Source organism: Salmo trutta, chromosome 40 (assembly GCF_901001165.1).
Source record: "Salmo trutta chromosome 40, fSalTru1.1, whole genome shotgun sequence".
Taxonomy (NCBI): domain Eukaryota; kingdom Metazoa; phylum Chordata; class Actinopteri; order Salmoniformes; family Salmonidae; genus Salmo; species Salmo trutta.
In genome coordinates, this window is record NC_042996.1 from 9166743 (window position 1) to 9183404 (window position 16662).

Genomic DNA, 16662 nt, shown 5'->3' on the forward strand with positions numbered 1-16662 from the left:
TAAATACTTCAGCACGAAGAAAACATGTCCCCCGACTAACTCAAAATCTGGGCTGTAACATTTTACGACACTACTATGAAATAATTCATCTGTGGTTTTTGAAACTGTCTCCAGCTCATGTTAGTTTTGATTTTTATTATTTGAATATATACAACAGGAATCATTGTTAATATTGTGTTGGTGTGTAGTGTAGATAGTGAAGAAGGAAGGGTCTGTGTTTTAATTTCATCTACTGCTGAAGGGTAATATGACTGAATGTGTTTGGGCAGTGAGTGTCCATAGATAAACTGTCCAGGACTCTGCTGGACATAACTGATTGGTACTGGCTCAGTTTCTCTCATATTCTCCTGCTTTCTCCCTGGTTGTGTGAGGTAGGAGTCCTCTGTTTGCCTGTGAGATGGGAATCCTTCACCAGATGAATGTTAGTACCGGGAGGGATTGGGTGATCAGTCCGCTGTCTCGTTAGCTGACGGAGGGGGAGAGAGAAAGAGAAGCGAGGGGGGGACTTCAGTAGAGTATGTAATAGGAAACCAGCCCTTTCTCTCTCTCCTCCTCTCTCTCCCCTTCCCTCTATCATCTCTTTCTCTTTCACTCATCAAGTCAGTCCTGCAGGCGGTTGGATGGAATAGCAGCAGCGCTCTCTTCTCTGCCTTCTTTCTGGGAGAGTCACCAGGGAACCGTCTCAGTGGTACTAAAGTGATTGAAGAGGATAAGGACTGGGTCAACACAAGAACAAACAGGGAACCAGGGCTTTGGGATCGGGACAGAGACAGAGCAGGAGAGGAAGCCTTATAAGGTGGGTCCAAGGCTGGGCTGTCCTAGGCTGGGACAGGGGTGTGTGGACAGTCAATCTTGGTGACAGAGAGATCACTCACCGGGGCCGTGAAAGAGAAGCGGTAGTGGGCGAGAGCTGCATGGACTCGGACTAACAGGTGCAGGGTCCCACTGGTAGACTGAGACTGAAAGGGAATAAGAACGGCTGAAAGGAACACATTTAGACAAGTATTAGGAAAAGCTCCTAAAGACTTTCAATTTGTGTCTTGATAATTTAGATACCTGTTTACGGTTTGGTGGTTTATTTTCTCCTTTCTATAATGATGGATAAGGGGTTGTCTGTGTTGAGATTTGTCACAATATGTCTGAAATGACATGTTGTGAGGTGTCTGGAAAGTAATGCTGATCATTGAATATGTTTTTGATTGTTCTTCATCACTGATGTTTGCACACCATACTGTATTTATGTTGGGGTAAATGTTAAGAACATTTACATTGATTAGAAATAAGTATAATTGTTATAGGGCGTACTATTACAAATATATCAGGGTGATCACAAGTGTGCCTTTGCTCTGGGACTGAGATTGTCACGTTGTCTGACGTTAACTATATGAGTAAAAATAGAAGGCTGTGAGTCTGAGATGATTGACTATAAACCAAAGATATTGTCAAAAAGTATTATTCAATTCTATTCAACAGGTTACTGTTGAGCCCCGAATCCTCTGTTTTCGTAATACAATCATTCAGTTTTCCTTAGCTCTCCCTAGTCAAACGTGTGCTTGGCAACATGTCCATGTACCCGAACCGTTAACTTGTGAGTGACAGAGTGTGGTGTGAACACTCGGAGCCCCTCTGGTAGATCCTGTAGGCAGAGGGATCACTCCGATACAGACAATTCACACAGATCAACTCTTTACTCTCAGTATATTATTATTATTATTATTATTATTATTTACCATCTGTTATTATTTACATGCTCTAGGTCTAAATAGCATATCTGTCATGACTAGAGAGAGAGACACAGTCTCTTCTCTAATTTATGTGTTGTAATTACAGTGCGGTTAAGTCCATCTAAAGTAGGAATCTTTGTACAAATAGAACCAGGAAGAAGAGCAAATCTAGACCAAAACAATCCATTTATCAAGTCGTAACCCAGATGGGACTGCTTTTTCCTCATTACGTTCCATGTACAGTGCATTCGGAAAGTATTCAGACCCCATGATTTTTTCCACATTTTGTTACGTTACAGCCTTATTCTAAAATGTATTAAATTGTTTTTCCCCCTCATCAATCTACACACAATACCGCATAATGACCACGTTCTAGTGTACAAAGCCATATGGAGAGCCATAAATATTCACATTAATTTGTCTGGCAAGACTGTACTCTGTCCAGAAACACTGCTGCTTGCAAATGTATAAAAAATATATATATTTTTTATATTCAGACCCTTTACTCAGTACTTTGTTGAAGCACCTTTGGCAGCGATTACAGCCTTGAGTCTTATTGGGTATTATGCTACAGGCTTGACACACCTGTATTTGGGGAGTTTCTCCCATTATTCTCTGCAGATCCTCTCAAACTCTGCCAGGTTGGATGGGGAGCGTCGTTGCACAGCTACTTTCAGGTCTCTCCAGAGATGTTCGTTCGGGTTCAAGTCCGGGCTCTGGTTGGGCCACTCAAGGACATTCAAAGACTTGTCCCAAAGCCACTCCTGCGTTGTCTTGGCTGTGTGCTTCGGGCCGTTGTCCTGTTGGAAAGTGAACCTTCGCCCCAGTCTGAGGTCCTGAGCACTCTGGAGCAGGTTTTCATCAAGGATCTCTTTGTTCTTTGCTCTGTTCATCTTTCCCTCGATCCTGACTAGTCTCCCAGTCCCTGCCGCTGAAAAACATCCCCACAGCATGATGCTGCCACCACTATGCTTCACTGTAGGGATTGTGCCAGGTTTCCTCCATACGTGACGCTTGGCCTTCAGGCCAAAGAGATCAATCTTGGTTTCATCAGACCAGAGAATCTTGTTTCTCATGGTCTGAGAGTCTTTAGGTGCCTTTTGGGCTATCAGGTGCGTTTTACTGAAGAGTGGCTTCCGTCTGGCCACTCTACCATAAAGACCTTATTGGTGGAGTGTTGCAGAGATGGTTGTCCTTCTGGAAGGCTCTCCCATCTCCCCAGAGGAACTCTGGAGCTCTAGGAGTGACCATCTGGTTCTTGGTCACCTCCTTGACCAAGGCCCTTCTCCCCGATTGCTCAGTTTGGCTGGGCGGCCAGCACTAGGAAGAGTCTTAGTGGTTCCAAATTTCTTCCATTTAAGAATGATGGAGTGTTCTTGGGGACCTTCAATGCTGCAGAAATGTTTTGGTACCCTTCCCAGATCTGTGCCTCAACACAATCCTGTCTCAGAACTCTACGGACAATTCCTTCAACCTCATGGCTTGGTTTTTGCTCTGACATGCACTGTCAACTGTGTCAACTTGGAAAGTCACTGTCAACTGTGCCTTTCCAAATCATGTTCAATCAATTGAATTTACCACAGGTGGACTCCAATCAAGTTGTAGAAACATCTCAAGAATGATCAATGGAAACAGGATACACCTGAGCTCAATTTCGAGCCTAATAGCAAAGTGTCTGAATACTTATGTAAATATGTAAATAATCTAAAAACCTCTTTTTGCTTTGCCATTGTTATTGTGTGTAGATTGAGAAAAAACATTAATTTAATACATTTTATTTCTGTAACAAAACAAAATGTGGAAAAAGTCAAGAGGTCTGAATACTTTCTGAATGCACTGTAAACATGCTCAATTGTGTGAAATGTTAATAGTCCATTACAAAAGACAGACAGAGGAATTGCTCTCATTCAATAAAGACATTATGGCAGAGCCAGACGATCAGATCTCCTGTTCGGCATCTAGGAAAAACAAATCGGTCTTAAAATGTCGTCATACATTCAGCGATTAGTCGTTTTTGAAAAGAGAGACTCCCTCTGAAGTGGTGAGATGGAACATTCGTGAGGCAAAGGGCCAAGCAACACACAATAAACCCAATTATCGTTATACCCCTTCGGTAATGTATTGCTGTATTTATTCAAGTTCATCTTCTTTGTGGAGACCAATTTAATTGTCATTGCCAGGATTCCTGGCAAGGCTTCGACAAGCAGCAGTATTTCTGGACTGACTACAGTCTCGCCAGACAAATGAATGTTTATGGTTATCCACATGGCTTTGTACACCGGAATGTGGAGCAATGCTCCTTATAAGGCTGTTATGTACATCAATGTGGAGTTTGGTTGTGTACATGGAGCACTACCAGGCTGCCAGACATGCCTTAGGAGGTTAGGCAGGTCAGTTGTATTAGCTAGGTGCCAGTCATATTTGTAGGGATCTCCATGATATCACCTGATAGGTTATACAGTGTGACAGTGGTAGATTTAAAGCAGAAGAGAAGTTCCAGTTGTATGTGTCTAATCCTGCTGAGGTGGTGTGTCATGGCAGGTCTGTGTCTTCTCTCACTGTAATGACTCCTGGCACTCAACAGCAGTAGAGGCTCGGGTCTCCAGCGATGGCTTAAGCAGCTGTGAGGCTGACATCTCTAGTTCAGCGCAAGGGCTTCTCTCTCCGGGAACTCACCCCAGCTAGGGTGGGCTGGGATAGGGAGGGCTAGGGCCAGGGCCGGTTTAGGAAGCCATGCTGCCAAAGAGATCTTAACCCTTCTGCACTTTTCCATATGCGTTCTAACTCTTCACACGCGGCCGCTGAAACGACAACCCTAGCCCGTCATGCAGGTTACATTTCAGCTGGGTGATATATGGTCAAAGGTTCATCTGATCCCAGTGCCTCAACCTTTCCGTCAACTGCATCCCAAATTGAAAGATCATAGATATCCCAGCCTCATCTATCAGCCATGAGAATATAGATCTGCCTTTGTTTGGGTGCATTTTATTGTCTCCCCCATTTTTTATTTTTTATCAAACCAATATGGATACCTTGCGTACAATACATTGAGTGGCGTGGCCATGGGCAGAAGAGCCTGCACATTTTTTGGTTAGCAGTAGGAGAATCTCTCTACAGGAGAAGGTCCCCTGGTAATACCTGTCTTCATCAATAATGGAGCTCCTCTTGTCCAATAATGGAAGCAGAGTGAAGGCAGAGAGGAGATTCTCCCCCAGCTCTTTTGTGTAGATGAATCTCATCCATATTTAACAGTGAGCCATGTTAAAGGATGTGGTAACTGATGGATTTAACTGTCATGTGACGCTCTGATCTTTCTCCTGTAAAACGGATCCTCCTTATGTATTGTTATTATTAGAACAGGAAGTAGTCACCATAGGACAGGAAGTAGACACCATAGGATAGGAATAGTTCATGGAGGGCTGCAGCACTGCTAGTTTTAATCCTACCTTTCTAATCAGGAATTGTTTCAGACCTGGGAAACCAGATGAGTGAGTCAATCAATTACTGGGATCTATTAACTACCGGGAAGAGAAGAAAATCAGCAGTACTGTAGCCCTCGTGGACTGGATTTGAACATCCCTGCCGCATCTGTGGTACTGTAGTCTGACCAGTGATGTACCTCTCTCCTCCTCCCTCAGGTCATTTGGACTAGGTGTGGTTCCTGAGGCCCTGCTGTCATGAGGTCGCCGGAGGGGGTCGTGAAGACCCCGCCCTGGATAGGAGTCAGATCCACCCTCCTGTCTCTCTCTCTCCTCCTCACTTGTGTCTCCAGCTTCCTCCAGCCACTGCCAAGAGTCTTCCTCTCCTTCGAAGGTAAAGAAATGTCCTGTTTACTCCAACAGTGAATCCCTAAGCATCGGACAGACATGCCCTCCATCTAACCTTCTACAGAACATCCGTAAAGCATTACCTCAGGCTTAGTCTCATCCTGGTCTGCTGTGTTTCACCACAGCTGTGATGAGCTTACAGAACACAATGAAGCTATTAGTTTATGGTGTTAATGGGTCACATATGGTCAATAACAGATTGATGCCCAACCAGAGGATGTACAATCATCTTTGTCATTTTGAACTAATGAGAAAATACTCTATAATTACCTTCTCTGCAATGTCTGAGATGAGTTCGTTGAATGTTCCCTTTGATGTTTGCGTTTGATTGACCGGCTCTAACCTTTATAGTACCCATGCTGCTTAGACCCTGTGGGCCTTAACATCGTCATGTCCTTGGTTTCGGCCTGTGAGACCCTGAAATCATGGTTCCATTTTTTTGTTCTGTTTCATGTCATTGAGGCGAGCCAGCCGTACCTCTGTGAGATTGTACTGTGTCCTGACTGACTGACCTGGCTCAGCCTGGTCCTGCTAACTTCTATGGGCTAGGTGGGATGTTAGCGTCCCACTCTATTCAACAGCCAGTGGAATTGCGTGGCGCGAAAAACAAATACCTCAAAAATGCTGTAACTTCAATTTCTCAAACATATGACTATTTTACACCATTTGAAAGATAAGACTCTCGTTAATCCAACCACATTGTCCGATTTCAAAAAGGCTTTACAGCGAAAGCAAAACATTAGATTATGTCAGGAGAGTATCCAGCCAAAAATAATCACACAGCCATTTTCAAAGCAAGCATATATGTCACAAAAACCCAAACCACAGCTAAATGCAGCACTAACCTTTGATGATCTTCATCAGATGACACACCTAGGACATTATGTTATACAATACATGCATGTTTTGTTCAATCAAGTTCATATTTATATCAAAAACCAGCTTTTTACATTAGCATGTGATGTTCAGAACTAACATACCCACCAAAAACTTCCGGTGAATTTACTAAATTACTCATCATAAACGTTGACAAAATACATAACAATTATTTTAAGAATTATAGATACAGAACTCCTTTATGCAACTGCTATGACAGATTTTAAAATAGCTTTTCGGCGAAAGCACATTTTGCAATATTCTGAGTACATAGCTCGGCCATCACAGGCTAGCTAATTTGACACCCACCAAGTTTGGGGCAACCTAAACTCAGAATTACTATTAGAAAAATTGGATTACTGTTTGCTGTTCTTCGTCAGAATGCACTCCCAGGACTTCTACTTCAACAACAAATGTTGTTTTGGTTCCAAATAATCCATAGTTAAATCCAAATACCTCTGTTTTGTTCGTGCGTTCAGGTCACTATCCAAAGGGTAACGTGCGAGCGCATTTCGTGACAAAAAAATTCAAAATATTCCATTACCGTACTTCGAAGCATGTCAAAAGCTGTTTAAAATCGTTTTTTATGGTATTTTCTCATAAAATAGCGATAATATTCCAACCGGACAACGTTGTATTCATTCAAAGAGGGAAAGAAAAAAATGGCGAGGTCTCGTGAACGCGCATCTCCAGTCTCTCTGTCCCCAGGCAGACCACTGACAAACTGTGCTCCTGTTATCTGCCCAGAGACAGGAGAAGCGTCAATCCGCTTTCTGAAGGCTTTAGAGAACCAATGGAAGCCTTAGAAAGTGTCACGTAACAGCTCAGATGCTGTAATTTCGATAGAGATGCAACAGAAGGACTACAAATTGTCAGACAGACCGCTTCCTGCATGGAATCTTCTCAGGTTTTTGCCTTCCATATGAGTTCTGTTATACTCACAGACACCAATCAAACAGTTTTAGAAACTTTAGAGTGTTGTCTATCCAAATCTACTAATAATATGCGTATTCTCATTTCTGGGCAAGAGTAGTAACCAGTTTAAATCGGGTACGTTTTTTATCCGGACGTGAAATTACTGCCCCCTAGTCCAGATAGGTTAACTTTAAACACACACAGTGGGTGGAGGCACTGTTTCCTTTCCCTGTAAGTGTTGTTACAGCCTCTTGGTCTGATTCTCTTTTATTTCATTTCCATGACACAGATAATTGGATGAATTATTAACCCTCTGAACTAGGATCGAGTTTGCGGGGGGAGGAGGGGTTGTTTCTTGTTTCTCATGCTTTCAGGAACCACCTACCCCTCCTCGTAAGTGGTGTAACTGTACACTGGTGTTGATGTTGTACAGGAACTGATGGGTATGTTTGATCATCTTTCAGTACCTCCAGGCCCAATGCAGGAGAGACTGTGTGGATGTGCTAAACTCAGCAAAAAAATAAACTTAATATAAAAGCAAACTTAATATATGTTCATACAAATATTTACACAACAAGATTCAACAACTGAGACATAAACTGAACAAGTTCTACAGACATGTGACTAACAGAAATTGAATAATGTGTCTCTGAACAAAGGGGGAGGGGGTTAAAATCAAAAGTAACAGTCAGTATCTGGTGTGGCCACCAGCTGCAATAAGTATTGCAGTACTGCATCTCCTCCTCATGGACTGCACCATATTTGCCAGTTCTTGCTGTGAGATGTTACCCCACTCTTCCACCAAGGCACCTGCAAGTTCCCAGACATTTCTGGTGGAAATGGCCCTAGGCCTCACCCTCCGATCCAACAGGTCCCAGATGTGCTCAATGGGATTGAGATCCAGGCTCTTCGCTGGCCATGGCAGAACACTGACATTCCTGTCTTGCAGGAAACCACGCACAGAACGAGCAGTATGGCTGGTGGCATTGTCATGCTGGAGGGTCATGTCAGGATGAGCCTGCAGGAAGGGTACCACATTAAGGCGGAGGATGTCTTCCCTGTAACGAACAGCGTTGAGATTGCCTGCAATGACAACAAGCTCAGTCCGATGATGCTGTGACACACCACCCCAGACCATGACAAATCGATCCCGCTCCAGAGTACAGGCCTTGGTGTAATGCTCATTCCTTTGACGATAAATGCGAATCCGAAAATCACCCCTGGTGAGACAAAACCGCGACTCATCAGTGAAGAGCACTTTTTGCCAGTCCTGTCTGGTCCAGCGACGCTGGGTTTGTGCCCATAGGCGACATTGTTGCCGGTGATGTCTGGTGAGGACCTGCCTTACAACAGGCCTACAAGCCCTCAGTCCAGCCTCTCTCAGCCTATTGCGAACAGTCTGAGCACTGATAGAGGGATTGTGTGTTCCTGGTGTAACTCGGGCAGTTGTTGTTGCCATCCTGTACCTGTCCCGCAGGTGTGATGTTCGGATGTACCGATCCTGTGCAGGTGTTGTTACATGTGGTCTGCCACTGGAGAGGACGATCAGCTGTCCGTCCTGTCTCCCTGTAGCGCTGTCTTAGGCGTCTCACAGTACAGATATTGCAATTTATTGCCCTGGCCACATCTGCAGTCCTCATGCCTCCTTGCAGCATTCCTAAGGCACATTCACGCAGATGAGCAGGGACCCTGATCATCTTTCTTTTGGTGTTTTTCAGAGTCAGTAGAAAGGCCTCTTTAGTGTCCTACGTTTTCATAACTGTGACCTTAATTGCCTACCGTCTGTAAGCTGTTAGTGTCTTAACGACTGTTCCACAGGTGCATGTTCATTAATTGTTTATGGTTCATTGAACAAGCATGGGAAACAGTGTTTAAACCCTTTACAATGAAGATCTGTGAAGTTATTTGGATTTTTACGAATTACCTTTGAAAGACAGCGTCCTGAAAAAGGGGTGTTTCTTTTTTTGCTGAGATTATGTCTGTGTTGCACATGTCTGTGCGGCGTCTGAGTGCTCAGACAGTGTTAAGAGGTGTTGTGACTGTGACTCATTGTCTTTGGAAAGGCTGTGATGTAATGTGGTCATCTTTTTCCTTGACTCCAGGCACCTTTCTCTTCCTCTCACTGGCTCTCGTCCTCTCTCTGCACCTTTTCTCCTACTGTCTCTCCTTTCTCCTTTCATTTACTGACTTTCCCTCTCTTCTTCTCTCTGTGTTTCTCTGTGATTGTCTTGAGTGCTGTAGCCCAGCTGTCAGACAGACACAGGCAGTGAAAAGCCCCACTCAGCAGAGCTGCTCACAGACAGGACCCAGGCTGTGTAGTCTTGTCTAGGGGATGTGTGGAGCATTACGGGTGGCGTGGAAAAAGCCTGCTCACTCACTGCAAACAGACCAAACCACTCAAATACCTCTGTGGCTTTTACATACAACCCCGGTAGGCCTATTCACTCCTGCCCTGTTAAAATGTCTGACCTCCAGGATTCACCGTCAACATGCTGGGATGAATTTATCCCTGCTGCTGATCATGGGATTGGTCAATCCCTTTTCCATGTGTGGATTTGATTTGTCCCCATTTCATGCTTTAGTTCGGTACTACTGTATCTGAGTGAAACGTCAAAGGCAGCTATTATCAGTCAAATAGGTTCTAAAGTGGTTCTTGGTTGGTTAGCTCTGGTTCTGTGATGGACCGGTAGAAGCTTTTTTCTTTTTTTTAAGTCAGATGTGTGTCTGTCACTTAGGATGATCTATGTAGGTGCTTCGCTGTGCTTCGTTCCCATGGGACTCATTGGATTGAATTAGTGTGAAAACAGAAGGGGAGGGGATTTGGCAGTGACTAGAAGGACATTTCAAAGTAAAGAAAGGAATGTGATTGGGCCAAGATTTCAGGTGTTGGTTTGCTTCCATGCTGTGATTTTAGAGCTATTCTGGCCGAGATGTTAAGCACAGGGGAGTTGAGCTGAAGTGATCTTTGTTGGTGGAGATGGAAATAACTTGCCGTTGGGGCGGACAGGCTCCATATTTCACCCTGCTTTCAGTGGAGCTTCTGCCTGGGAGAGATCCAGATGTAGGGAGTTGGAGACTCCTCTGACCCAGGGAGAGGGCTCTTCTCTCCAATAAACTCCAGTGTGGATTTCCCCACTGAGGGAAGTATTTGGGGTGCATGGGCTCTCTCCAGTACCAGGGTGGGGAGAAGAGAGGAGAGGTGCAGGGCCCAGAGAGGGTAACAGGTGGGGGGTCCAGTCAGCAGCAAGTGTAAGGGTGTGTGTCAAAGGTTCTGCACTGGAGGCGAGATATATTGTAGTTCCCTAGAGTAAAGACTCTTTATTATTACAGCCTAAACTGACTAAATCAAAAAAGAGAAAATAAACTCTGGGAGGAGGCTTGTGTCAGTACATAGTATCTCACTCTCTCTCTCTCTGTCTCTCTCCCTCTATCTACCCATCTTTTCATCCCTCTCTCCTGAAACTTTAGTCGAGGGTAAGGCAGGTTCACGTGGCTGAGTGAGTCAGCTTGCGTCTCCAGGAGAAGTTGCCGTCACTGACATTCCTGCTCCCTCACACTGCTAAATCTTGTCTTGGAGAGGCAAACGCAACGCAACGGGACGGCAACCAAAACACAATAATAAACGGTGAGAAACGCAGGCCCTATATAATAAACAGTCAAATACGGCCAAACGTTTCAGTAAAGCTGGAAAATAAACGAGGGGCTTCAATTCTTTGCAATTCTTTGCAAAAATCATTATGGATTTACTAGCATGATAAGGGATTTGTTTTAAAACTTTTGTTTTCAATCACTTTTATTTTCTCCAATATTTAGTCTCGCGTCCCCTTTCATTTCACATATTCCAAAACACAGACTCCATCTGTTGTCTCAGTGAAAGTTAAAATAATGAATAGCAGAGCGTTCCGAAGTCTGTGTTTTGTAAAACACGGATCAAAGAAGACAAGGGCCATATTTTCCCATGAATCATTAAAATGTGAGAATGGTACAAAGCCCAGGACTAAGTACTGGGCTTTCTCTGAGCAGGTGAGGTGTAGATTAGACTGGACTAGGTCCAATCCAAGGCCAAGATTCAGACAAACGCAGAGAAAATGTAATAAAATATTTGTCTGAATCCTGGGCTAGGGTTACCTAGTCCATCCATTGTGATTTAGAGCCCTTGGCGTCGTGATTTGATGGTTAGTACTACCATCACCTCTGTCATGGTCTACAAATCAAGTGCACTGTGATGTCGATAATCTGTGTTTATTTAAATCCCTGCCATAGATTACATGGAGATTTGTTTCAATTTCAACTAAGGTGGAAAATGAATCTGGATCTGATCCAGTGGTCATATAGCATTGCCCTTTCTCAAATGGATTCAGTGACATAGGTGTTACGCTTTTAATCAGAAACAGAATGAACTTTTCTCTCTTGGCTTTTTACCCCGCAAAAAAAAGACTTTCAAACATACAGTATCTGGATTTCATCTCAGTTTATTTGGCCAAATTGCTGAGCATAGAAGAAAACGTTTGATCATCAGTTTCTTGGTTAGAAAGGCCCTGGCTCATGCCATGTTTATACTTTCTGTTGTTTGACCCAGATGAAACTGCTCACAACCTTTGTCATTCTGCACCTGCCAGTGAGTTTACAAGCCAATAAGACAATGTTTTAGCCCTGATCTAATTGTTAGGAGGCCATATTAACGAGTTGCCAGCCCAGGGCTATGGCTGTATGGCACTTCTTCTTAAGCCTAGGCGTCCCGCTAGCGGGACAACTTCCGGTGAAACTGGAGGTCGTGCAATTCAAATAATATTAAACATTTAGGTACATATAAAAGTGTCTTATATTGGTTGAAAGCTTAAATTCTTGTTAATCTAACTGCACTGTCCGATTTACAGTAGCTATTACAGCGAAAGCATGCCATGCGATTGTTTGAGGACGGCGCCCCACATTAAAATATCTTTCCACCGGCACAGGTTTGATAAATTCACAAATAGCGATTTAAATATTCACTTACTTTTTGAAAATCTTCCTCTGATCTGTCATAAAAAGGGTCCCAGCTATAACATATAGTGTCATTTTGTTAGATAAAATCCTTCTTTATATGCCAAAAAGTCAATTTAGTTGGCACCACCGATTTGAGTAATCCACTCGTCAACAGGCAGAGAAAGGAATCTGAAAATCTACCCCTAAACTTTGTTTCAACAAGTCAAAATACATTTCTACTTACTCCTCAGATACCCTAAAATATAATAAAACTATATTATTTCTTACGGAAAGAAGTACGTTCAATAGGATACCGATTTTAGCAGGTGCATTCTGTCTTCATGGTGTGCGCAAACACACATTTCCAAGACTATGTCCCTGTACTAAAACTGATATTTCTTCTTCGTTTTTGAAATTACAAGCCTGAAACCTTGAACATAGACTACTGACACCCTCTGGAAGCCATAGGAATTGCATCCAGGGAAATTTCCTGTATGCCCTTATACTTTCCATTGTAAAGGCATGGTCTCTCTCAACAACAAAAACATCTGGTTGGTTTTTCTTTGGATTTTCTCCTACCATACCTATTGTCTTATATTCTCCTACATTATTTTAACATTTCTACAAACTTCAAAGTGTTTTCTTTCCAATGGTACCAATTATATGCATATCCTGGCTTCAGGGCCTGAGCAACAGGCAGTTTACTTTGGGCACGTCAGTCAGGCAGAAATTGAGATAAAAGGGGCCTAGCCCTAAGAATATTTATTACACATCTAAGGCTTTCTGTATATGGTCTGGTAGGATGATTTTGGTTTTGTTTCTCTCTGGGTGATTGTGAAGAGGATTATACACTAACACAGTGGGTGTTGAGAGTCATGGTCACTGTCACCGCTGACAGGGTGTGTGTGGCTCAGGGTGGGTGGTGGTCTTTGTTTAAGATGTCATTAATGTCCTTCTATCCTGGTAAAACACTGCTGGCGGTCAGGGTGTCACTATGGAAATTACGTTGAAGAAAATATAAAAAAGAATAATAATCATATTTAAAAAATGTAAAGTGTGTGTGTGTTTAGCAGGTGTCTATTTGAATCCTCCTGTCTAGTCCTTGGTAGAGAGCCTTGGTCGCTTAGCTGCAGTTTGAGACGTGTGGGAGATTGATTAAGATAGTGTTCTTGTAATGAGTGTTCCCTCTCTCTGGGAGCTACTCCTGTTCTCAGCCAAACCCTGAGCGGAACCAGACGTCACACACACACACACAGCCGTCTGTCTCACAGCCTTTCACCATAGAACGGATGCTCTGGTGTCCCAGCTTCCTCAGATTAGTTCCTTCTTTTATCATGCATCATTAGAATCTCCTCCTAGCCCTCATTATTCATAAAGGATGACTATCGGGTGCTCGTCCAATTGCGAAGTATGTTTATTTAATTGTGGGATGGCGTGTGGGTGTGTGCGCATGCAAATTCTTCACATTTGATTGCTTTCTGATGGTATGCCTTTCCGCTGAATCACCATGGAAACTGACCGGGTTTTTTTGTCCCTCTTTATAAAACAAGTTGAGGCTGTGAGCTGTTAAGTGAATATTTGGAATACTTCAGGTATCCTGAAAAATGTTTGACCCCTTTCAGATTTAACCCTAATAACACTGCTCAGTGTTTTACTAAGGAAAATCAAGAGGTGCATTCAGCGGAACTGAAACACAGCCAAGGTAAAACATTTTCTGAATTCCTACGTGAAGGAATCATTTGGAAGACCAACAGCAGAGTCTTGCCAATGTAACATTCACCTCCTGTAAGATAATGTCTCAAACTTTAAATTTAATGGGAAGGTCTGAGCCAGTGGTTTGATGTTCAAGGTTTTTTCCTTGCCGAACCTAAACCTTTAAACCTGACCATAAATCGCCTAACTTGCCCCAGATCTCATGATAATGTGTTCTCTATGGGTTTGCCCTTTTGTCTACTATCCCTGACCCCTCCGCAATTATGGGGCCCGGATAGGTCAAACAGACCGCTGCCTGCATGGTTGTCAGCAGGGTCAATAGGAAGTCAAAGGTCGTCAAAGGTTATAGGCGGGGCAAAAGTGGACCAGTGTGTCTGCGTTAGTGCTCAGGGGCATGGAAGTAAAGTAAAATGCTTATAATTTCACAGAGTATCCCATATCTGCTTTACACTATTTTTCCCAGAGTGCATCTAAACTTGTAATTTGCAACAACATTTGCCTTTGAAGTGAAATCCCAAATCCGTGATGGTATGCTCCAGGGAGTTCAAGGCTATACAAACCGGTGACCTGTCAATACTGTCGACAGAGAGATGTTTAGACGTCATTTTTTGTGTGGTTGCTGTTTGTGTCTCCAGGCATGTGTCCTATTGCTAGCCAAGCTAATTGATTGAGTTAGAAACAGGACATTCTCGAGTGAAGGTTAGCGGGTACAGGCTGCAGCAAAGCCTACGGCTGCTGTGTTTGCAGACAGGGTTTGACAAGCCTTCTGTCAGTCATACCTTTTCTCTCCTTTCTCCTCCTTTCTCTTCCTGTCTCTGTGTTTTGACATTCCTGTCTTTGACCTTGCCACCCCAGATGAATGTTTTAGTGTTCATCCCGTGCACCATGTTGAAAGGTAATCAATGGCCATCAATATGGAAGAGACAGTATCTTTCTGGAAGATACACGAGGTCAAATGAAAATCGTGACAGTTGGTCTTTGGGAATTTAGGCTATTGATTCTGTGAAATGTATTCTCAATGTTGTTTTTCTGTTTTTTTACAGATGTATCATTAAATATTTTATTTTGTACACAGAACTATTCTCATACTGGCTTTGAGCTTAAGTGAGTTTCCATAGAAAAGGGCCAAGGTTATCTACATAATAAAAGGGAAAAGGTTAAACTAACACAGCTAGACTATTACATACAGTGCATTGGGAAAGTATTCAGACCCCTTCCCTTTAACCACATCTTGTTATGTTACAGCCTTATTGTAACATGGATAAAACCTTTTTTTAAATCTCATAGATCTACACTCAATACCCCAAAATGACAAAGCAAAAACTGATTTTTAGACATTATTGCAAATGCATAAAAAAAACGATACCTTATTTACGTAAGTATTCAGACCCTTTGCTATGAGACTCGAAATTGAGCTCAGGTGAGTCCTGTTTCCATTGATCATCCTTGAGATGTTTCTACAACTTGATTGGTATCCACCTGTGGTAAATTCAATTCATTGGACATGATTTGGAAAGGCACACAGCTGTCTATATAAGGTTGACAGTACATATCAGAGCACGAAGGAATTGTCCGTAGAGCTCATGTCTTGGTTCTTGCTCTGACACAGGTTTGTGTTGAGGCACAGATCTGGAAAGGGTACCAAAAAATGTCTGCAGCATTGAAGGTCTCCAAGATCACAGTGGCCTCCATCATTCTTAAATGGAAGAAGTTTGGAAACACCAAGACTCTTCCTAGAGCTGGCCGCCCAGCCAAACTGAGCAATCGGGGGAGAAGGGCCTTGGTCATAGGAGGTGACCAAGAACCAGATGGTCACTTTGACAGAGCTCTAGAGTTCCTCTGTGGAGATGGGAGAACCTTCCAGAAGGACAACCATCTCTGCAACAATCCACCAATCAGGCCTTTATGGTAGAGTGGCCAAACGGAAGCTACTCCTCTGTAAAAGGCACATGACAGCCCGCTTGGAGTTTGCCAAAAGACGCCTAAAGGACTCTCAGACAGTGAGAAGCAAGATTCTCTGGTCTGATGAAACCAAGATTGAACTCTTTGGCCTGAATGCCAAGCGTCTCGTCTGGAGGAAACCTGGCACCATCCCTACGGTGAAGCATGGTGGTGGCAGCATCATGCTGTGGGGATGTTTTTCAGCGGCAGGGACTGGGAGACTAGTCAGGACTGAGGGAAAGATGAACAGAGCAAAGTACAGAGATCCTTGATGAAAACCTGCTCCAGAGCACATATGTCAGACAGCGGCGACGGTTCACCTTCCAACAGGGCAACAACCCTAAGCACACAGCCAAGACAACGCAGAAGTGGCTCCGGGACAAGTCTCTGAATGTCCTTGAGTGGCCCAGCCAGAGCCCTGACTTGAACCCGATCTAACATCTCTGGAGAGACTTGACAATAGCTGTGCAGCGAGGCTCCCCATCCAGCCTGACAGAGCTTGAGAAGATCTGCGGAGAAGAATGGGAGAAACTCCCTAAATACAGGTGTGCCAAGCTTGTAGCGTCATACCCAAGAAGACACTGTAATCTCTACCAAAGGTGCTTCAACAAAGTACTGAGTAAAGGGTGTGAATGCTAATGTAAATGTGATATTTAAAACATTTTATTTTCTTACATTTTCTTACATTTCTAAAAACCTGT

The 16662-nt window shown here is 43.4% G+C and overlaps 1 protein-coding gene across 2 annotated transcripts in view; it reads left to right on the forward strand.

Moving 5' to 3' along the window:
* The first annotated feature begins 556 nt into the window (after positions 1–556).
* The window catches only part of LOC115179992 (semaphorin-3C-like), a 43981-nt gene continuing 27875 nt past the window's right edge, over positions 557–16662 (forward strand). The window contains exons 1-2 of one of the 2 annotated variants that reach the window (XM_029741824.1): positions 557–796; positions 5363–5537. In XM_029741824.1, coding sequence (XP_029597684.1) covers positions 5402–5537 — 136 coding nt within the window. In that variant the 5' untranslated portion in view covers positions 557–796; positions 5363–5401. Of the gene's footprint in view, positions 797–839; positions 933–5362; positions 5538–16662 lie in introns of those variants that run through there. The other variant, XM_029741825.1, reaches the window with a different exon arrangement.